General features: G+C 33.6%; 1 protein-coding gene across 17 annotated transcripts in view; it reads right to left on the bottom strand.

Annotated features, from left to right (window-relative positions):
- LOC111055744 (epsin-2) overlaps positions 1–24,933 on the bottom strand; it is a 66,588-nt gene that overhangs the window by 14,770 nt on the left and 26,885 nt on the right. For 8 of the 17 annotated variants that reach the window (XM_022343021.2, XM_022343043.2, XM_039434102.1 and 5 more), the window contains 5 exons: positions 8,795–9,019; positions 5,062–5,097; positions 3,918–3,975; positions 2,678–2,852; positions 1,010–1,160 (listed from right to left, as the gene is read on the bottom strand). In XM_022343021.2, the coding sequence (XP_022198713.2) occupies positions 1,010–1,160; positions 2,678–2,852; positions 3,918–3,975; positions 5,062–5,097; positions 8,795–9,019 (645 nt within the window). The remainder of the gene's footprint in view (positions 1–1,009; positions 1,161–2,677; positions 2,853–3,917; positions 3,976–5,061; positions 5,098–8,794; positions 9,020–24,933) is intronic. The other 9 variants (XM_022343051.2, XM_039434101.1, XM_039434104.1 and 6 more) reach the window with 3 other exon arrangements.

The raw sequence follows: 24,933 nt of genomic DNA, 5'->3' as shown, positions 1-24,933 counted from the left end.
ATCCATATTGAAATGGAATCATTGGGCTTAAAATCAAATACGTCATAATACAAATTAGTCGATAGGATACTGTCATGCAAATAATATCATGCATAGAGAAAGAATTTGAGGAGTCAGTCCTTCATGCTATTTTCCATTGGTTGAAGTGCACACTCAAGTAACATTCTAATCATTATTTGGAATATGATACGACACAAACTTTAAGTCAAGTAAAACTTTTAGTTGTTGATACAACACAAACTTCAAGCCAAGTTAAGGCTGTGCAAAGGCTAAAAAAAACTCTTTACTGGTGATATTTTCAAAGTTTTTCGATTTGTATAGCCTACTATTAAGCTATCAAAATGAAAAAGTTTTCACAGAAAAACATTTTTTTACCGATAATTACTTTTTGAGATATGAGCGTCTAAAGTTTACATTTTTGGGACAGAACATTTCAAATTCGGTAAGAGATAAATCTATGAGATTTAGAGGATAGATTCTTCATGGTATTGTTGATATAGTAAAATAAAATACAAATTTTCTGAAACTATCAATTTTTGAGAGAGTTTTTCAATTTATCAAAAATTACCAAAAATAACTCAACTAAAAGTCATTTTTAGTAAATTGAATAACTTTCTCAGAAATTGATATTTTCAGAAAAATTTTGTTTTACTAGATTAACAATACAATGAAAAATCTATCCTCTAAATCTCATGGATTTATGTCTTACCGAATTTAAAATGTTCTGCCAGAAAAATGCAAACTTTAGGCGCTCATATCTCAAAAAGTAATGATCGAAAAAAATGTTTTTCTGAGAAAACTTTTTCATTTTGATAGCTTGATAGTATACAAATCGAAAAACTTTGAAAAATATCACCTGTATAAAGTTTATTTTTAGCCTTTGCACAGCCTTAGACTTGGAGTTGATGAACAACTTAGTAAGATACCTAAGCATAGCAAAGTGGAAAGACATGCGGGCGCATTAACATATGCTAAGATGGAATAGAGTTTAGTGGTTGTTGTGTCACACCTGAGGTCTAGGAGGATGAGAGGGTGGTGGAGGAGGAGGGGGTGCAGCCGGCATCCCCCACGGGTCCACTGCCGAGGAGGGAGGGGGAGAAGGAGCACCAATCGAAACATCCAGCAGATCCAGCATGTGAGATGGACTATCTTTCTTTTGCCTGAAAATACAATTTTATACATTAAAAAGAGCCTACAAGATTTCAACAACAAAACATATTTTAAATGAGATCCACTATAATAAAGATATTGTAATCAAAAATAAAATTAGTAGAATTGATGGTGATGATGTGAAATCTCTCCATAATAAGAAAAGAAAGATATTGTCAAATTTCACTATAATATTTATTAAAGACTTTAAAACAGTATCATGGTTTCACGTTTACCAACGCATCATCAGCTGTACGGTACTGAGGAATGAGAATACAGAAACATTCATATATTTAACAAACATATATTTATTTATTTAATTTTTATTTTTATATTTCATTAATTATTTCTATGGACAATATTTATAATCATAAAAATGAATAAATCAACAACTTTACTATTTTAGTTTTAGATAATATTTAACATCATAAATTTCTTTTATTCAGAATTATCAGTTATTTTTCAACTGAATTCTCAGTTTATCAAGTACAATAATTATTATTATTAGCCTATTCAAATTGAGAAAGACTCATTTATTTAAGAGAGAAAGGCATAGGGATGCCCTATACACACATTAGTGCATCAGTTTATGAATGCAGAATGTATGAATGAATGCAAAATTCTGAGGTGTAGTAGTCTCGCTCGAATTCACGCTGTATATATGAGACCATGAGACAGCTCACGAAAGAGCGGCTATAAAGTACGATTGGATACAAAGCGCATGCTCCGTTAAACGGTGAATTTCTCTTGTGTCGCTCCCCAGTGTCAAGTGAAATAAACATGGCTTCTCCATCTATCTGTGTATCCACTTGCCAGCTGATTGATTATGAATCATTATATAGTCTGATTAATCCTATCTTCATAGAAGATGATAGAGTGATATCGGAGTATGGAGGAATTCCTTTTCTTTTCATATTATCCTTAAAATGCAAAATTTCGAAAAACCTTGTGTATACATCGACGCGCAGTTGAAAAAGTAATATTCCTGCCAAATCACATCAAATTCTATCAATGCGTTTGGCCGTAATTGCGTTACATACAGACAGACAAAAGAAAATCAGAGTTAAAACATAGACCTCACTACGTTCGGTCAATTAATTTTCATATTTGAGATTGAATATTCTGATAGCCAACAAACAATTTGGCAACAGAGCGGAGCTAGAAAAGGATGTAGTTATCTGCTTTGTCTAATTACAGACAAGGATGGTATAGCAATGTTAAACAGAGCTGACTTCATAGAATGAATCTCACTACAGGTATAGAGTGGCCGTAGTCGAGTGGATTAGATGCTGGCTTTATAATACAGAGGCCCGGGTTCAAATCATGGCCCGGGCAAGATATTTATCTCGAGCCACTATGGACACGTTTCATTGTCGGTCCCGGCTGCCTAAAAAACAGTCGTTAGGCAATGTCAGAGGCCCTGAGATTGATCAGTTGCGACCTGGAAACTCTGACAGTCACCAGACCTGAGTCAGCCAGGTGAGCATTTATACTATAGGTTATTGGTTTGTAAGTTTAAGGTACTGACTTGAACTCGTTCTCAGACTGGGAGAGAGCCAGCTGCAGCCTGACATCATCGCTGCGCCGCTTCTGCTCCTCCTGCTCTGCCTCCTCACGGGACATGGCCAGAGCCAGCTGCAGCTGCAACTCCTCCTCACCCACTGTCTGCGGCCGCGCGCACTCTAGCTCACCCGCTGCACCTGCTGCCAAACACCACACTTTCGTTACAACCAGCCAGTCACTAACATCAAGTTAACTAAGGCCATTACACACAGCCCATCTGACCGAATCCCAAAAGGTCGAAAAGTATACTTTCCCATATGGTCGAATCCCATCTAGCCGATGAGATTTGATCATTTGCGATAAACTACAAAACTTTTCTACCAAATAGGAATCGAGCATTTGGGAATCGGTCAGATGGGAAAACATTTTATATTTACAATTATTTATTGAAACTGCCGATTTATGAAGTTACATCACAATATTATATTATTAAGTTATTCTAATTGCATAAAATCGTTATTCTCATGATTAATTTTTTATGCTTTGTAAAATTCCTTGAATTATTAGCAATACCGTTATTTAATGTAAATTATTGTAAATAATCCAGTAAATATTGTAACGTACATAAATAAAGAACACTAATCTAATCTAATCTTCTTTATTGATGTCACCTCTCCTTTACACTTTATATATCCATTTTTACTATCAACTTGATTGAAAAATGTTTTATAAGTAGGTCTAGTTTTCCAAGTAATTTTTTTTCTTTTCAAACATTAGTTTTAGTAATTTTTTGTTTTGAGTAAATTGTATACGAGTCTTATTGTTATGTTAAGGAAGCATATTTGGGTTATTAACTGTTGTTTCCGTAGTAATATCATGAATAAATAAATGATCATCTGACCAAAGCAAACAGTGTCTTGAAACGTGTTCGGACTTTATAAAGTAAATGACTACAACAAGTAAATGTTGTTATAAAAGTAAGAATATGATACTACATTCCTACATTATCAAATTATTGTCAACTCTTCATCAAAACACTAAATAACCACTTTTGTAAAAATCGTTTTTGCTAACAACGGAATTCAACACTCAATAATTCCTACACATTAAACTCTCAAACACGATCAAGGTCAGGGCAGTCACCTAGAATACCCTTAAAAATGGTATGAATTATTGAAATAATATGCACTATTTTGTAAAATATTTTGGTGTTTGGATGTAACATTACTTTGAAAATTGTTTTCATGATACTGAAATTCACTCACCTCTGGTTGGTGTACTATCTGAATCACATGATGGAGTTCGCCACGAGTCTCTGAATTGCTGGAAAAGTAATATTTTTTCAATAATTGAGAACATTTACTTCTATAATTATAGCTAATAAGGCGATGCTACAATGATTTACGGTCAATTTGTGATTGAATTCATTTCAAAGTGTAGAAGCTTCTTACTACAAAGACTGTGGTGTTTGAAATAAGAAAATCTCATTTCCAAATTATGTAAAAAAAAACTAGAGAATTCATGTTGAGTTATGAATTTGAATATTCGTTTTACATATTTTGATACAGAAAATTTGCGGAGGTAATGAATGCTTAATTTTCACTATATACACCACTTGCTAAAGTTTCTGCTAATTTCACAAAATTAATTTTTTAAAATAAATTAATTAAGTTTCTGCTAATTTCACAAAATTAATTTTTTTAAATAAATTATTTAAGTTTCTGCTAATTTCACAAAATTAGTTTTTTAAGATTAATTTCACCTAGCTATTTTCACAAAGTAATATGACTTGATAATAGCATAATTATGCCGAAACATGTTGTGAGTAAACAATTCTAAAAAGGGTAATAAATTAGATTTCTATTTGTATTTATAATATGACTATAGTTTTGATTAATTTCAAACTGTCAACATTGTTTTAATGGGAAGCGTTGTTGTTGTTGTTGTTGTTGTTATTGATGAGAAATGCTGATAATTCAAAGTGTATTTCACATTAGTTAATTCTAACTTGGAACTACCACCTATCTATGTGTATGATGTGAGAGATTCAAGTACACAATTGATTAACGATAACTTAAAAAAAAGGAATTACTCCAATACAAAGTTCAGCCTGTTTGGATAATTTTTACAATTTGAAGAACCCTATATATAACCTATAAACTTGAGTGTTAATATAAAATGACATTGGGTAATAGGGCAAGGCAGAACATCCAAAAGGATCTCTCTGCCGATAAAAAGCCATAAGAATAAATAAAATAATTTGAATGTAACCTAAATCATTCCCCAACATTACATGGCATCGGCAAAACCTGAATATTCAACAAACAAGATTGTGCAGATACAAAAACGAAAATATAGATGAAAGAGAGAAAAGATTTGCGATGGTATAGCATCAGAGAATAGACTCACCCCTGGAAAACTAGGACTGGATGGTGACATTGAATCCTGTTAACAAAGAGGTGCATGCAAGAGTTAGAGTAGAAAGACCACGCAGAAAACCCACACAGTGAACTATTAAGAAACTGTGTCGATTAGCAGTGAAATATACACAGAAAAAGGCTAAGGCCGGTTGCAGACGAACCACTATCGCATGTGGGATGTGGGACCGACATACCACAAAACACTTTAAACAGCTGTGATAAGTTCTGGATCTAGGTAGTGTGTTTGTCTTTTCGGTCTCAAAATTTTGTAGTTTTTTTAAAGTTTGGACTTTTCTAATCAATTGTGATTAATTTCATTTAATTTTGAAGTATTTTTTTAAAATTTAAAAATGATTTTCGTGTGTTTTTAATTGTAAATTGAGTGTGTAATTGAATAATGTTAAGTGACACCATAACCTAGCTACATTTGGACTGTTGTATAAATTAGAATTGGAACCGTTTTGGGCTTATAAGCCTGTGGTACTTTTCTATAAGTTGTGAAATTCTGATGATTAGATAAAATAAATAAATAAAATAAACAATACGACTAGCGCAGAGTCTTTCACACTACATTTAAGAAAACGCTCATTAGTGCGATTGTGGTATAGAAGCTAGGAGAAGCGTGGTGCTCAAACCAGTGGTACCACAATCACAAGGAAAATAATCTCTACCACAGCGCGCAACGCCATGTGTAAGTATCAGTGCCACTGCCATGTCTGCCAATGGATTCCATATGCGCTGCGTTTGTGGTACCACAGAAGGAAAATAGTAGCTCCCACATGCCACATGCGATAGTGGTTCGTCTGCAACCGGCCTTGAAATGTTTAAATCGTTAATATCACTTCACAAAAACCTTCAAACACTATTATATATTTTTATAGTTATTCATTAGTATTATTGTAAGCGTTTTTTTACAAATACTTACATTAATTGGTAATTTAAAAAAAAATGATTTAAAAATTGGGATTAATTTATTAATACACAAATACTCTAAATCATTTGATCTATATCTAACTGGTAGATGAATAAAATTCAGTTCAAATTCAGTGTGTGTGTGTGTGTGCACACAAAGAGCGTTCAGCGATTAGCGGTGAGAGCGGTCTTAGGAGGATATTGAGGTACAGGGTGGGGCAGAACTGATTGACGTGTTTGGAAGGGTTATGAATACTGAAACGTTTTACTTGGAAAAACAAATTTAATGGGTTCAATTCAGTTTGAAAAGTAGTTTGTATTGTTAATTTTTGAAAATTATATCACTTGAATGGCGACAATACACTGATGTAGCGTATTTTTGAAGTTTTAAAACGCATTCTGGCACACTGCGATTGGTAAGGCCTGGATCTCTTCTCTGATTCGCTCCTTTAGTTCTTCCAAGGTGTGTGAGCGATCTTTGAAAACTTTATTTTTGGAGTAACCTCAGTAACCCCATAGAAAAAGATCGCATATGCTTAAATCGGGTGTGCGTGCCGGCAACCTCAAGTCCACCCTCAGTGAGATAAGCCGCCCTGGGTACATTTGTCTCAACAAATTCATTGAAATGCGCCCTGTGTGGGCTTGTAGCTTCATCCTGCTAAAGCCATATTTCTCCCAAGTCATGTTACTCAGCAAGTTCTTCCAATTTAGGGCGCAGAAACATTTGTAGCATTGTCACATACGCTGGGAGGTGACATTGACGGTGGTGCTGCCATTCTCAAAGAACTGTGGCCAGCACGCTCACCCGATTTATCCATAGAAAATAGATATCTTTGTACGAGCGCTGGAACTAGGAACGACTGACCGATCTGTGGGCACACACCCTCAATTATCATGTTGACTGACGCTTCAATTTGTGAGATATATTGAATAAAAGAATCATGGGACCATGGAAGTGATTAGGCCTAATTTTATTTGATTTGCAAGCTTTGTGAACAACATTTTTAAACAATAAACCTTGAGAAGTAATTTTCAATTTAAAAATTCGATAAGTGAGTGATGAGCATTGTAATTGCTATCATAAAGAAAAAAAGCACAAAATCACCAGCTTCAAAGCAGATCAAAGTCGATAGTAATAATTGAAAATCGAACAGCAGATTTCAAGAATGGTGGAAAGAAAGAATAATAGTGAAATAATCTGAACAAATCACCAGTGCTATAGTAAGTGCACGCGAAATGAAAAATTTGGTGCATTTTATGCATTTTTCTAGAAATAATTTATAACGAGTTTACTTTGATTGCTATCGATTAAATTCATGGATTGATTAAATTTTTAGATGATAATTTTCATCTGACAGAAAATTTAGGACACTACTGAAGTAACTTATTATTCATCTAAATAACTATGAAACCAGGACACTCCTATATTGTTCCTGAAAATCAAGTAACAAGTAACCTAAAGCCAGGTACTAATAAAACCTAACAGAACTATTCAATTTTTCCCCATTACATTATATAAATAGAAGTAGACACCAATCAAAGTGAAGCGCTTTATATAATTAAGTCAATCACATTATCATGAGGACTTGGTTTTGATGCTGCTGTAGCATGACACATATTTCTCTCAAAGTCTCAACTCTTTGGAATCATTGTGGAAAATTGTGGCTAAGCAGAGGTTATTTGAAATTTATAGAGAGAATGATGTTAGGTGGTTTTAAACCTGACATTTTTTACGTGAAAAGTTTTCAAGGTAGGCTATGTTTCTCAAATCAACCAAGTTCCACTTGGAAGAGCGTGTTGTTTTACTATAATTGGAAGTTTTGGTTTCTAAACCAGATACTAGTATTGTTCCAAACATTAGTTTTGGGCTATTCAAACTTTCCAAAGTATGAAATGAGCAATCATTTTCTTTTCCTATCACGAAAGATAGTTTAGTTTTAAATACGATTTTCACCTGATATTATAGGCAAATTTTCAAGTCACCCGGCTAATTAAAGTATTATAAGCACACTAGGTGCCGGTCGCACAAAAGCCGGTTAAATTGTAATCGTTATCAACTCCACAAGAATCAATCAAAGAAGCTGTCTTTTCAAAAACGCATTCTCTGATTGGTTCTCGTGAAATTAATCATAGTTAAAATTTAACCGGCTTTTGTGCAACCGGGCCTAGAAGCCTCCAATTTTAGTATGTTCATGGGATTTATCTAATGAAGGGTGAGAAAGAGAACTTAATGAGTAGAGTCGTTTTCAACACAACTCTTAGTTTTTGCAACTAAAATTGCAGTATAAACTCACTCTAAGCATTCTTGAATCAGTTCGGATAATCAAGATTTAACAACACTATTTCAATAACACTCTGGAATTATTCATAACCAACAAAATAATGTTAATAAAGAATTTTAATAAATGTATAGTAAGTACTGAACACCCTGGACATTAATTATTTTAGTTTCTAGTTCAAACTAAAACAAAAATAGGTTGGGTATGCATACTCTATAAACACAATAGAGATTATAGTTGATTGATTATTTCAAACTGTTGCTAATAGTTAAAATTTTAAAAAGTTATGTTTTTGAAAAGGCCATTCTGTTCAAGAAAACCCGAGATATTAGAGACAAACGATTGATGTGTTAAAAACAAGTTAATTCACTTATTTCGCTAATATATTTGCCACTTTGGAGAAATTAACATTATGTTTTTGAAAAGGCCAATAACTCTGCTCAAAAGAAACCAAAATATTAGGAGCAAACGATAAATTAATGTGCTATAAAACAATTAATTAAATTTTTCCGCTAAATAGTTGGCACTCACCAAGCCCGTATCACTTCCGAACGCAGAAGCGGTCTGAGCGAATCGTTCTTTGGCTTTAAGCGCCTTCGTCCGTTCGTTCTTGAGCCGATCATCGTCTCGTAAAAGTGACGCCAGCTTATTCGCCTTTTCTCTAACGTTCATGCCATGATCCTTGTTCTCATCAAGGTATTGGAAATCTCTCAGAGTTTGGATTGCGAAAATGTTCTCCTTACACTGAGTCGCTACCTGAAAGTCAAATACGAGAAAACTGATATGATATATTCTATTCAAATACATTTTATATTGAACAACATAGCTGAAAGCGTGTTTATGTCTCATTAAATATATGGCAAGTCAATATTGAACAACAACAGAACTGATATTGATAAGTAAATTTATTTAATTAATAACAAAACATAATCTAGCCTTCATAAATTCAAATATTATTAAACCAACAATCAGAAAAGTCAAAGATAGTTTCATAATCATGTTTCAATAGAGTTTTCCATTTTATTTTAGTCCACTCTAGTTACATTTATGTTTTACTTCTAGTTACCTTTTGTTTTATGTTTATTGTATTCATCAGTTTGCATCACATCAAAAATCTGCGATTTCTTCATGGGTTATGAGGATGTATTTATTTTAGCACAAAAATGAAAGTCATGATAATGAATTTCTATCAACATTCCATGAGGTTTTCTAAAATCTTTTGATTTGGTTTATAAGCTGTCTTACAGTATCTCGGAGTGCTAGATCACATTGGAAAAAGTGCTGAATGTGTTAGGTATCTGTTGAACTCAAAGATGGTCAATCAATTGCAACTTTTTTAAGCCGTGTCCACACTGAACACACATGTTCGGCAAACATGTTTGTTGAGGGGCTCAGGGACAAACATTTTTAAAAGTTTGAACAATCATCATTTGTCAAACAATAAATTACTGTTTTTCCAAACATTTTCGGTGTTGCTGTAAAACATAAAAACCTGTTCTACCCACTTACAAATATTTTGTTTGGTGACGCGTCCACACTGGCCACGGGCAAACATTGTTTGTCAAACATAATAAAATTTGTCCAAACTGTTTCAACAAACATGTTTTATGCAAACATGCTTTAGACAAAACAAAATTAGTAGCTCCCTGAGTTTTTTATACCTGACAAAGCTTAATCTAAATCTGTAATAGTACCTGAGTAGAAACCTTACAGCTACACGTTGATCATGTTTTTGCTCATTTTACTATTGATAAATAATTAATGTTATTTGTTTTTATATAATATTGAAACCACCTATTAATATTGAAGTACCAGTTGTGAACTTTTGTCGAAAGCAGATCCCAATGAACCACCTACCCCATCCCACCTACCTTGGAATCACACTGGACAGGTCCGAGAGCACCTACTACAGAAGTTGAGGAAAAATTATCATCTAGAGTGAACCTACTTCAGAGACTGGTGAGTTAATCATGAGAGAGTAAGGCTGATACTCTGAGGACATCAGCTTTGACTCTCATTTACAGTGCTGCAGAGCATAGAGGTTCTTTTATTGTATTTTTTCTCTAGGGATACTTTTAATATGAATAAAAATATAAATCTGAGTACCCTTTTTAATTATTCGTCACGACATATTTCAGCTACTAATTTTTCAAGTAAATGGCATTAGTAGCCGAAACATGTCGTGACGAAATAATTTAAATGGGTACTCAGATTTATATATATATATATATATATATATATACATCTTGCTATTCAAGTGGCAGCCGCCTGTAAAGCATAAGTGTGGCAGCCACTCTTAGGAGTGGAGTATATGTCGTTTTTATGGTGTATAATGTCTTAAAACATCGAATTTAGGTCCGAGATCTACTTTTTATTGTCATAATATCAATAAACAAAAAGTTTGCTAACATTGCAAAATTGTCCTATAATAATGGCAGCCGTCAACTTCCCAAATTTATGGCAGCCGTGTATATTTTTGTATGTTTCCCCATGATGACCAACAAGTGGCAACAACTGGTGACTTATGGCAGCCAGCAACGTTGCCAATTTTACCATCATAGATTACAAATTCATTCAGCCGGTTTTGCATCAACTCTGTTGGAACTAGATAAGGACCAGCCGTTCATCACCCCACAACTCTGCTCCCTCTGCTCGCATTAAACGATCACTGCACTGGGAGGGGGATCTTTCTCTGTCTACACCAGGCTTAAACATTCACTCTCATTCATTCTCTCTCATACATATCGCGCGCGCGCGTACCTGAAGCTCTGTCAAAGTCTTTTTCTCTCAATCCTATACTTTCCCTCTATCTCACATAAGCCCACACGTCAATACAGTACTTCTCTCTCACAATCTTGTTCAACTACTCTCACTTACTATCTATCATTGCAAAAAAAGTAATTAGTGATAATTCGCTTGACAGCATGCTTTAATCTCATTCAAGCAATACAGACAGTTTAAAATGAATAATTTCATTATAGAACAACAAGAGCTGAATACTCACAATCGATTATATCTGGCTAATTAGGAATGTTATTGAATAATGACTATCGAAGTGTATAACGGTTTCAGAGGAGTCTCGCTTAAATTGTTCAAAAGCTATCTGAGTAATAGAACCCAGTCTCTAACCATAAATGATCAATCTAGTGTAACTATCCTTTGCAGATGATACTGCAGCTATTTTTCACGGTAATTCATGAAATGAAGTTCATACTATAGCTGAACATAATATGCTTTTAATTAAGACGTGGTTAGATGAGAATACCTTATGTTTAAATATTGAAAAAACTTATTAAATAACTTTCTCTGCAAATAGAGTAGGGCAGCCCAACGAGAATCAAGATTTGAGACTCCATTCTCAGTGCAATTTAAATTTGGGTAATTGTGATTGTCCCACCATTAAAAAAGTCACTAATACTAAGTACTTGGGAATCATAATTGATGAAAACCTTAAATGGGATGCTCATATTAAATACATATATGTAGAAAAAAGAGATATTTATCTTTTAAATTTTACCAAGTTAACAGAATTCTTAATAAGAACCACCTGAAAATGATCATATCATGCTCTAGTCAAGTCAATTCTGCAGTACCTATGGCATAGTTGTTTGGGGAGGCTGTTTCAACTGTCATATTGCTGAATTATTTTTAGCACAAAAACTGATAATTAAAAGTATATTAAGCAAACCCAGGTTCTATCCAACGGATATGGTTTTTAGTGATTTTGAGGTCATGTCTATACGTCAATTATACATAAAAACCGTAATTGAGTACTTAATAAAATATAGATCAGATTTTCCTCTCACATTGAACTCTACACTCAATTTTTATAATCTAAGGGCCACTGCTAACAAATATGTAACCTATAACACTAATATTGAATGTATAAGGAGGCAGTTAATTCACATAGGTACTAAAATAATAAACCTTATTCCAAATCACTCTCTCATGGACAATAAGATCAGCGGAAAAATTAAACTGGACATACAGTAATTTCCTCTTCCATTTAGATACCTACATAAGACTCAAGATTTTTGCTCCAGCTTTGTTTTTTCATTATTTTTTTTTCATTTTTCAGTGGACTTGCTTACCTTCATTTTGCGTACCTATTCCTCTGTTTTTCTTCCTTCCCCCATTTCTCCCTTCCCTTTTTCCCTCATCACTTCTCTCTTCTCTTCTTTGCCAGCCTATTACATAGGAAACCATAGTTGGCTAGGTATCTTCCTTTCTTTTTTCTCTTCTCCAACACACCCAACCACAAAGCCCACGGTTTTTTTATATTTGTAACATTTTATTGTATTTTATTTGTTTTGTAATTCTTGGTAATTTTGTTTTGTTTTGTGTGTTTTAATAAATTGGAAATTGAAATTGAATTATTACTTCTTTATTGATAAACTGTAGCCTATTGGAAATTGCAATTACACCTACATTAATCGAATTCTTTTTATTCTTCTCTCTATGAATCTGTGCGATTCTTCTCGAATAATAATAAACAATAATAATAAAACAATATTATATAAGCTACAGTAGTTATTTTATTCACCAAGCACTGTTCACCAGTGTTGGTATACATAATAAATATAATCTAATGATCTAATCTAAATTTTTGTCTTTGAGTGGATTATTTTTTTTGTACCATACATACAATAGCCTAGTCTATTATAATCAATAAACCTAAATAATCAATAATCATAAATATAAATAATACTAGCAGGTAACCTATGCTCTGCAAGGCTATTGTTAAAGCACGGGATAGATTGAATTCAGCTTTATAGTTCTTGACTTTAATCAAGCAGAAACCAAAAATCCCTATTAAAATGAATGACAAATAGAATTATCATTGTGATTAGTGCCTCACACTTTCAAATTCATCCTCCAACAGAACAAAATAAGAGAGCTGTATATTTTGTTAATGATTTCCAAGATTTCAGAGCATTTGTGATCAGAATCTTCAAAGCCTTGATCAGTATTTATAATTTTTTAAGTATCGACGAATTGCTTTAAATTCAGCCAAATCTTGCTCGAAATTAGTGAAGATTTGTCTAGTCTCAACAAATGGATTCACAGCGCTTATATTTGTTTTATTGGAAGGAGTTCAGCATATAAACTATAAACTAAACACGGCAAGTTCTCAGAATTTAATACGCACGTAGTATCGCATCAAAACTTCGGAGCATTCGCGTCGGTGTGCACCTGCTATTAACAATAACAATCGCTCGCCAATCGCCAAAGTTGTTGGCTAAACAACTTGGATAAACGGGAATGATTTAGATCTCCAAATTTTGCACATAGATTCTAAAAATATCAATCTCGTGCACCTGGAAGCACAAATTTTAATTTTCCTTCTAGATTTTTCAGAATTAATGTTTAAATTTTTCATTAATGAAAGTACATTCGATTTCATTAAAAAATCACCAAATCATATGGTCGAAATTAAAAAATGAACATCTGTTTCTATATTGCTTTCTACCTGAAAAACATAGATTCACAAAGAGTTTCAAAGAGTTTATCAGAGATTGACAATGGTGTAATAACCGAAACCGGTCTTTCTAATTACCAATAAATCAGTGGTTTTTTGACAATTTCTTAGTCTTTTTCATTCAATAGTTTTGATCTTCGTTTTCCTGATGCAATGTTTAGGCCTACACGTGGCATGGATTATTAATTTTTCAGCTAGAACAATTTTTGAGACAAAGTGCTAAATAAACGTCTACAGTTTCATCAATGCTGTAACGGAAATATGAAAACGCATGCAGTTAATATGTCTTTGAATGAAGGTGTTGTTATTTACATAAAGATATTATATTCTTCCATTTTCATTTAATTAAAATTTCAAAATTATTCGATCCCTGATAGAATGACTGACTCACTGTACAGTCAGTCGAAAATTTTAATATTGGAATGAGGGGTATTTTGGCAAGCTGAGCAAAAAAATTAGGTCATATGCACCTTTTCGTTATATCTATCTTCAAATGAAAAATGAGTTTTGTGGGTTGTCAAAACTCCCTCTGAAAGGGAAACTACTCAACTTATTCTATCTTTTCGTAAAATGACAATGATCATCCATCCATCTATTATCTTCTGTACTATAATGAAGGAAAGAACTGGATTATACACGTATACAGGTGTAAAGTATAGGAAAATTATGTTTGACGCATTATCACGTCAGAACTACTGGACTGATTAACTTGAAATTTTGCATATAGATTCTTGCTTAACCGAGGGTGGTTATAGACCAATTTTAAATTCTTCAAGATTTGATTACATCACGTTTTCAGTTTGTCAAGTTTTCAATTATTTGTCATGCTTCCAGTTTGTATGGAAGCAGCAGAAGATTTCTCTTAAAAGGGAAATTAGAAGATAGGTATGATTGGGGATCCTTTTCGAATGATAAAAACAGGTTTTCCGTCACACCCAAATTTTTTCCGCCATTCTCAATCCAACTTCTTTTTTTAATTGAAAGGTGGTCATACTGATTTACTTGAAATGCAGCATATAAATTCTTAATCAACCAAGGATTCTTATAGGCCTATTTTGAATTCTTCTAGATTTCATTACGTCAAGTTTGAATAAAGTCCCTTGTGAAGCACGGGTTACCTGCTAGTATATAATATTACAATAGTTATAACTTTAGTATTATCTCCCCAAATTCATTTTATTGATATATTGTTGTATTGGAAATATAAAGATTAGATTTTTAATATTGTATGACACAATATTTTTATTGTATATATATTTCGGCGGCGCCCTCAATTTTGCCGCCCTCAGACAAGAATCCTACTCACCTTCCACCAAGACAACGTGGCCCTTAAACTTAGAAATTAAGAATTTAAATCTCATCAACAATCGTGAAAATCTTCAATGATAACCTCCGAAAAAATAGAAAAGAGCATATTAAAAAAGTTTGAGTTTCAAACAAATAACCAAATAAATACCAGAGAAGAAAAAAGCCTATTTAGAGATAGAAATTTTTATTATGATGTACATTAGTTATTGAATAATACTTGTGAGTCACAAACAGAATCTAAAATAGACCAATAGAGAGCCTCTGCGAGCAATAATCACCCAATCAACTAAAAGCGCGCCAAAGACTATTTGAGCCGGGAAATTCAAAACCGGTCTTACGGAGTCAAATCGCCCGAACAGTTTTTCGGATCTGGAGGGGAAAAGAGCCATGGAAAAATTCTACAAAAAAACAGGAACATTTATCTTAACATTAGTGTCCTTCCCATAAATTTTCAAGTCAATCTGTCAACAACTAAAAAAGTTATTGTGATTTTTCGAATTTCATGTCTTCAAACGATCAAAGTACAATAAATTCCGTGTAACCTACATAGATGTTGGACACAATTAGAACTACTCATTCCATTTTTATCAAAAAGTGATTATTCAATGATATTTTGGAATTTCTGAACGCAGGATTATGTTTCTAGAGAGTTCCTTCATACATTTAACATATCAGTTAAGTTTTAAATCGCACAGTTCTTCCGTAATTAACACTTATATTTTATACACGCGTATATTATTGACAATGATATATACGCTTTCAAGATGTATAATTTGAATACTTCTAATTTAATTTACTACATGAATCAATAATATTTCAGTGGATTCGTGAATATTTCATTGTTTAGGTATTTGGGTATACTTACTTTTATTCAATAATTGAGAATAGTAAGAGGGTCTTACTTAATATTAGGACTTACTGCATTCGACTAATTATTTTATTATAAACTATTAGTTACTTTCTTGTGAAGTCAATCAATGCAATGAACACCCAGCATTTTCACTGTGGTGTGGAAGGAGGAGGAGTAGGTAGAGGAGTAGGGTGAGGAGGAGGAGGAGAAGTAGTTGCAGGAGGAGTAGTTGGAGGAGGAGGAGGAGAGGATGAGGAGGTGAAGGAGGATTAGGTGGGGGAGGAGGAGGAGTAGGTGGTGGAGGAAGAGGAGGAGGAGGAGGAAGAGGAGGAGGAGGAGGAGAAGGTGTAGGAGAAAGAGGATGAGGTGGAGGAGTAGTGGAGGAGGAGGAATAGTTGGAGGAGGAGAAAGAGTAGGGTGAGGAGGAGGAGGAGTAAGCGTGGGAGGAGGAGGAGTAGGTGGTGGAGGAGGAGGAGAAGGAGAAGGTGGCGGAGGAAGAGGAGGAGGTGGTGGAGTTGAGGAGGAGGAGGAGGAGGAATAGTTGGAGGAGGAGGAAGAGTATGGTGAGGAGGAGGAGTAGGTGGAGGATGAGGAAGAGGAGGAGGAGGAGGAGATTAGAAGGTGGAGGAGGAAGAGGAGGAGGTGGAGGAGTTGATGAGGAGGAGGAATAGTCGGAAGAGGGGGAGGGGAGAAGGAGGAGGAATAGAGTGAGGAGGAAGAGGAGTATGTGGGGGAGGAGGAGGAGGAGTGTTGAGCGTTGAGGAGGTGGAGGAGGAGGTGGTGGTTGATGAGGAGGAGTAGGTGGGAGGGGAGGAGGAGAAGGAGGAATAGGAGGAGGAGGAGGAGGAGAAGGAGGAATAGGAGGAGGAGGAGGAGGAGGAGGAGGAGGAGGAGGAGGAGGAGGAGGAGGCTTGAGTTACTATTCATCTAAAGTTTATAAACACTTCAAAGACTTCGTATAGAATTTATATACTTTAAATGTATATTTAAAGTCTGACACGACAGGACAGGACATAATTTACTCTGATTGACAGTATAAGAGGAGGCTGTGGTTAATAACTGCGCGAGGTCTACTGTTCACATAACTACTAGTTTATTAGAACGTTTATTAGAACTAAAAAACTGAATGGAACGTTACGTGCGCATGCTCATTACGGTGCTGTCTTGGGATCAGATGGCCTTGTATCATTAAAATTATTTATTTTAAATTGCCATAATGATCACTCTACTCAAACGTTTGATAAAAGATCGTATGAACAAATTCGATGTGTATGAAGTTGCCGCTTTGATCACATGCGCCACTGTATTCACGACCACTGAACGACCACTACACGATGTCGTGTTTAGTCGAGACAAGAGACCACCACTACACGACATCCGTACGATAAAAATCGTTGATCGATGTGTTTGTAATCACCAATCTATTTCATTGCGCTACCATTGGAATTTGGTCGTTCGATTTTTTATCATACGACCAAAATCGATGTGTGTGTAGCTAGCCTTACAGAAAAAGCTATTCTGTACAAAATTTGGATTTCAGCTGTGATCCTAAAAACTGTTGATAAACCCATCATAATATGCATCGTTATTCAAAACTATCAAATTCACTATGCATGATTGAATTCTGCATTGGAAAGTGCCAGTATGTGAAAATAGCGGCTTTCCTAGATTTTCCTTTTTTTTCATTATGTTTCAGTTAATTATCAACCACTAACTAGAGACTAATGCAATAAAAACAAATTATTGTTATAGATTTGTGGAAAATCTCTTCCTCTATAAACCCTGTTGTTTCAAATTTGTCTTCATCCACTCCGTTTGAACTTTGGAAAGAGGATACATTTTTTGAAATCCTCGGCTTCTTTTTAAACTTACATTTAATTAATTTCAGAACTAATTATTATTGTAATCCAATTCAATGTAAGTGAAAGGGAGAATCATCATCTACAATTTAAATTCAATTCTCTATTATCAAGGGCAAAACATTTTTCTCGAAATACGGAAACGTACACTTTTACTAGTGAAGATTCCCTACTTTTCTGGCGTTGTATGGGAATAACTTCCTGAACTATATATGATTGACAATTATCATAAAATAATGACCATTAATATAAATAATTACGATTATTATAAATAATGACAATTATTATATTATTTCATATTTAAATTTAATTAATTTAATTAATATAATTCTAAATGACATTAATATTGTAGTCATTCATTCTCAAAATAGGATGCAAGCAAAGTCAGCTCGATATTATGATTTCGAGCTACTTTTTTCCGCGAAAACATTGCAGTTTCGAACAATGGAGGCTTACGATTGCCGTTTTTATGCTGATGATATCAAAAAGACATACGCTCTCTCTTTCGCTCTTTCTCGAGTGTGATTCCTCTCTTACCTCAATAACTATGGGCTTCCCCAATTTCTATTTTTATATTATTAGTGCAGTATTTTTATTAATTGAAATGGAATGGTTCAATGAAAGATACATTATTTATAGTTCTACTATAATATAATACATGATCATGGAGTTGTATCCTTATGGATGTCTTTGTTGAAATAATGTTTTTCACCTTAATCAAATAGAATTGAGATGGAGGAACAGAAATTTGAGTTATCATTTTCAGGTTTCTATGACATCTACTGTTATTATGTATACTAACTGTTTACTACTACATCTACTGTTTATTTGGACTCATTAGTTTTACAGCTGCAACCAGAAATTCTAGACTAACAATGAGAGAGAAAGAAATGTCCAGCACTTCTTTATTTTGAACGAATGTTATAAGCAGTGAGTATAGAATATTCATTCTATACTCACTGGTTATAACAGAGATTAGATTAGATTAGATAAGAGAGAGAGAGAGAGAGAGAGAGAGAGAGGAGAGAGAGAGAGAGATTGATTGATTGACTACTTCATTTATGTAGATTACAGTATATACTGGCTTATACACTTTATACGATAGCTTACAATACAGCAAAATTATAGATGAATTTACAAAATATAAATTAAGAAAATAATTATTGAGCTGTATATGATATGAAAAAAGCAATTTGTAATAACTATAGATAAAATGGATAATATTGTTATGCATCGACATAAATTTTGGCGGAGCTTTGGACATATCAATGTCCATTCTTCGGAAAGAATATTCGAAGTATCCTTCCCACTAACTCTTTACCAAAAAAGAGAGAGAGATAGAGAAAGAGAGCGAGTGAGATTCAGATTCAGATTCCTTTATTCATGTGTTTAACAAAACATAGTTAAACTCACGTTGTAAAATAACATGGTGAATCATATTTAACTGATGAGTTCTACAATAATATTGAGCAAGAAAAGTGATGAAATATGCAAAAGTTGAGGTACTACTGTAATGTTTTCAAATGAAACGGTGAAGTTTGAACTTTAAGAAGTCCATTCTCTGAGATACCCTCCCCTTCAGCACTTAACCGTAGAAAAAGAAAGTTGAAAATTCAAACGAAATATTATGTCTAAGCGTAAAAAATTAAGAAAATATATCAAGTAAAAACCAAATCATAGAAACGATAAATCATTCAGAAAAGAGTAAATCATACATCAACAGAAAAGAGTAAATCATAATAAGGATGGAAATAAAGAAAAAGTTAATTCCCAATAATTAGAAAATCGATATGATGTAATAATAAGTGGAATAATGAGGGAGTGAAAGTTATCATGAGAAAAGAGATTTGTAGATGTAAATCCAAAAATAATGTTAATAAGAAAGGGAAATTATTATACAAAAGAGATTAGTTTATGTAAATAACAAGATGATATGATTATGAAAGTTCCAAAAAAATAATTTTCCAATTAGGGAATTATGAAGGGGGAACTATAATACGAAAGAGAGGGGAAGGGATGTAGAATAAGAATGCTGAGATCCACTCCAGGAAGAGTTTGAATAAGAAACAATCTAGAATGTAGCTTATACACAATTTTTATGCTAAATTTACATGAATGATAGTGCAAAAGAGAAAAACCATCATTTTTACTTGAGAGTGGAAGGAAATGATTATAAAGGATAAGGATAGGGATTAAGGAAGGAATTTGAATGTCATGCTGCTCTAGGGTTGGACAGTTTCAGCCATTTTTCCTGAAAGATAATGTCTGAATGTACGGGTGAAGCCCGCTTGACTCTCTATGGACCTAATTTGATTTGGGAGTGCATTCCATGCACGACAACCGCTAACAAGGAAGGATTTTGTATAAATAGTTGTTCGATGATTTGGAATTCTTAGAGTATTTTCACCTGTTCGAGTGTGGGAAGCATCAATTCTCCTACCTTCAGAGACAAATTTAAAATCGTTTTTGAAATAGATTGGTTTACCATATTTCAAAATGTCCCTAACAAGCTTGATTATTCGAAGAATTCTCTGATCAGGTAACTTAAAAGTTGAACTATCAATATGGGCTTGAGTGATTCGTTCATGGCGTTGGAGAGAGTAAACAAACCTGAGGCAATAGTTTTGACATCGCTGAAGTTTATCGTTTAAGGTTACTTGTATATCATTGAGCACAGAATATAAGATGTGGGAATATGAGCGATTTGACTAGTAGCAATCTAATTCTTCTGGGAAGAATATCTTGCATCTTCTTCAATGAATGCATGGCAGAGAGTACAAATTTACAAGTCTTATTAATTTGATCAGACCAGTCAAGATTTTCGTTCATTAATTCCAAGGTTTTTAACTGAATCACAGTAAGCTATTTCGACACCATCAACATTAATTTTGTTAAGTGAGTTTACATCGATGTTGTTTACATAGAGAGAGAGAGAGAGAGAGAGAGAGAGAGAGAGAGAGAGAGAGAGAGAGAGAGAGAGGAGAGAGAGAGAGAGAGAGAGAGAGAGAGAGAGAGAGAATGAGAGAGAGTGAGAGAGAGAGAGAGCTAAATTAACTACACAGCACAATTCAGATACATGAATATGAACCTATAAAAATAATGAAAGTTGTTATTCTCTGAGCAGGTGTTTTTTTATTTAATTATTTTGTACAATGAGTTTTTTTATACATCTTCAATATGATTATTATTGAAGATTTCAACACTAAAAGGAATCTATGAGTAATAAGGTATGGGATAAGGTGTGGGATAACCGTCACAAAGCAAATTATCAGCTCTGTCCAATAGAGAGCCTCTGCGGGCAATAATCACGCAATCACGTAAAAGCGCGCCAAAGAATTAGTAAGCCGGGAGATTCAAAACCGGTCTTACGGAATCGAATCGCCCGAACAGTTTTTCGGATCTGGAGGGGAAAGGAGCCATGGAAAAATTCTACAAAAAAACAGGAACATTTATCTTAACATTAGTGTCCTTCCCATAAATTTTCAAGTCAATCTGTCAACAAATAAAAAAGTTATTGAGGTTTTTCGGATTTTATGTCATTAAACGATCAAAGTACAATAAATTCCGTGTAACCTACATAGATGTTGAACACAATTCGGACTACCCATTTCATTTTCGTCAAAAATTGATTATTCAATGATATTTTTGAATTTCTGAATGCAGGATTGTGTACCTAAAGAGTTCCTTCATATATCTAACATATCAGATAGATTTTAAATCGTTCAGTTCTTCCGTAATTAACACTTATATTTTATACACGCGTATATTTTTGACAATGATATATACGCTTTCAAGATGTATAATTTGAATACTTCTAATTCAATTAACTACATGAATCAATAATATTCTAGTCGATTCGTAAATATTTCATTGCCTTATTTGAAGGTTTTTATTCAATTATTTGAGTATAGTGTAACAGAGTCATACTTACTTACGACTTACTGCATTCGACTAATTATTTTATTATAAATTATAACTTACTCTCTTGTAAAGTCAATTAATGCAATGAACTAAGTGAAGATACTTGAAATAATTATTAATAAAATAGTACGGGTGGGTGTTTCTTAAGATGAATTACACCCAGCATTTTCACTGCGGTATGGAAATAAATTTTCCAAGAATCTTACAATCAAAACATTGAAAAGTATTCTAAGTAGAGTTTATTTGATTGTTTCTTCTTAATCACGATTTAGAAATATTGTTGTTAATTTATTTTTAGCATTACCACAAAAGAAGAAGTAACAGTATTCCTTCAACTTTGTGGCATTATACAATAATACAATCATTGTAGCTGAACTAAATATTTCAACTAACATACTATAATACAAGAATCCAAGAATCTTCTGATAATGAGAATGTGATTTCCTTAATTATAGGTACTTAATTATTGGATTTACAATCAGGACCTTTTGACTCCTCTTTGTTTCTTCGCTATGAACATTTTTCATCACTCATAATGTTCACCAGGAATTACAATAGCTTGTTTTTTCTTCTGGTTTTTTTCATTGTTATCTTACGTTTGTTTTCCAAGCTGGTTCTCAACTTGTTTTTGATCATTTCATCCTCAAGTCTCACAGTATGACCAATTAACAAGCACTGTCTCATTATAATAACAATATTTAATTTCTATTACCACACTTTCTAGAACAGTTTTACTTTGAATCAATTAGTTACTGATCTCCTTTAGTCTGAATTGCAGTAACTATATTACCCACAGTATGGCCATCACGTATTTGATTGACTAGCTCAATCACGTGGTACAAATCCGCCATTAAGATTTCAAACAAACTTTATAGTCCAATCTTATTGCGTTGGAAATTTGGTACTTATCTCTTCTTTCACCGATTGAAAACAAATTTTGAACTTCCGATGAGTTTGGTATAACATTTTCGAAGGGAAGTTGGTTAGGCCTATACTTAAAAAAAAGACTGATAAAGTTTATTCAAATAACACTAATAGCGTAAACATCAATTTTTCTTTCCTTGGGCTCCTTGCGGACCACTTTCTGGTAGCCACTGATCTTGATGAATATGCAGATAGATTTCAATTTTATTGTATTTACTCATCCAATTTATTGGATCGAACTTCTAATGATCTAATTTCAAAATACTTTTGCAGCTCAATTGGATATAACATTTCAAGAAATCAATATATAAATCACGGTTGAATATTTTAAAGTTTTTTTCCCGCCTATGAAGATTCGAAATATAATGCAGCATATTCTTATAATGCAGCATATAGTGAATTATAAGTAGGATCGCTCGCCTTCACTTATTAAAGTATATAAGATTTCCGTGATTACTTCGATATAATCTCTCTGGAGTTTTTTATATATTCTCAATAGAGTTTTTGAACTTTAATTAGTAAATGGTAGATAATAGCAAGTGAAAATGGAAGGTTCCTAGTAACGCAACCTGAAAGCTGAATCTCCAAAAAATGACTGATAATCTTTTGAAATATGTCATGATATTGTTATGTTATATATTGTTCCATTGACAAAAAATAATCATTTTATAAGTGATACTTTGAAACCACTGCTAGTGGTATTGCAAGTCGAAACTCATATATCAACAGCTATTGAACAATTGAACATGCTATGGGTAGGCTTTTCAGGACTGAAGAGAATCAATCATAGAGAATCAATAGAATCAATCATGTCAATCATTATTGACATCAATAATGACCGTCTAAGGTTTGCTCAACAGCTGATTTTTAACATTATGAAACATATATATGCTCATGTTCGCTGAATTCGCGATGCTCGGCGGAATGCACGGTTTGCTACGCGGTTCGAGGTTCGGTTCGGCATGTGTGGACGCACCTTTGGTTGTTACAGGACATTTATACAGATCAGAGGCCAAAGCGACATAATAATCTATACTATAATAAAGGAAAAGAACTGGCTTATACACGTGCGGAATAGGAAAATTAATTATGTTTAACACAATAATCACGTCTCAAGTACTGGACTGATTAACCTGGAATTCTGCATATAGATTCTTTATTAATTAACCGAGGATGGTTATAGACCTATTTTCGATTCTTCAAGATTTGATTACATCAAGTTTTCAGTTTGTCAAGTTGTAAATAGACCCTTGCGGAGCACGGGTTACCTGCTAGTTAACAATAACAATCGTTTACCAAAGTTGTTGGCGTCCGCTATATCTGTGTTGACATTCTCGAAACTCAAACCAAAACAATGTTTGTTTAGTGACGTTCACAAATACATGTATTGAAAACGTTTTCAAAACACATTAGGAACAATAGAAACCAATAGAGAGCCTCTGCGCGCAATGATCACCCAATCGCTTTAAAGCGCGCCTAAGACTATGAAAGCCGGGAGATTCAAAACTGGTCTGAAGGGATCAAATCGCCCGAAAAGTTTTTCGGATCTGGAGGGGAAAGGAGTCATGGAAAAATTCTACAAAAAAACAGGAACATTTATCTTAACATTAGTGTCCTTCCCATGAATTTTCAAGTCTATCTGTCAACAAATAAAAAAGTTATTGCGATCTTTCGAATTTTATGTCTTCAAACGATCAAAGTACAATAAATTCCGTGTAACCTACCTAAACGTTGAACACAATTCCGACTACTCATTCTATTTTTGTCAAAAAATGATTAATCAATGATATTTTTGAATTTCTGAACGCAAGATTGTGTTTCTAAAGAGTTGCTTCAGACATATATAATATCAGATAGATTAAAAAGAATTCAGTTCTTCCGTAATTAACACTTATATTTTATACACGCGTATATTATTGACAATGATATACGCTTTCAAGATGTATAATTTGAATACTTTTAATTCAATCTTTTCTCTATTTTTGATAAACTTCCATCCTCAAATCTCGCAGTATGACCAATGCACTCACTCATTCCAGCAATATTTCATTCTTATTATTCTTATTTTTACACTTTCTGAAACAGTTTTACTTTGAATCAATTAGTTCCTGATTTTCTTTAGTCTATATTGGTAAGCTGTTATGTACAAAAATAGGGAGGGATTTCGAAGCGGAACACATTTAATATATTTTCTACAACATCATTAATCATAAAAATTCTTATGAATTTTCCTTCTCGAGTCCGGGCGCAAATGTCATGAATAAGGCACTCCGTGGTCATTTTTGCGTAACAGCCGTGGAAGATGTCTCAATTTCTTCGTTAGGTCTAG

This window comes from Nilaparvata lugens, chromosome 8 (assembly GCF_014356525.2).
Source record: "Nilaparvata lugens isolate BPH chromosome 8, ASM1435652v1, whole genome shotgun sequence".
In the NCBI taxonomy this organism is placed as follows: domain Eukaryota; kingdom Metazoa; phylum Arthropoda; class Insecta; order Hemiptera; family Delphacidae; genus Nilaparvata; species Nilaparvata lugens.
Note: the sequence above shows the minus strand (reverse complement) of the source record. Positions and strands in the feature narration are given on the sequence as shown.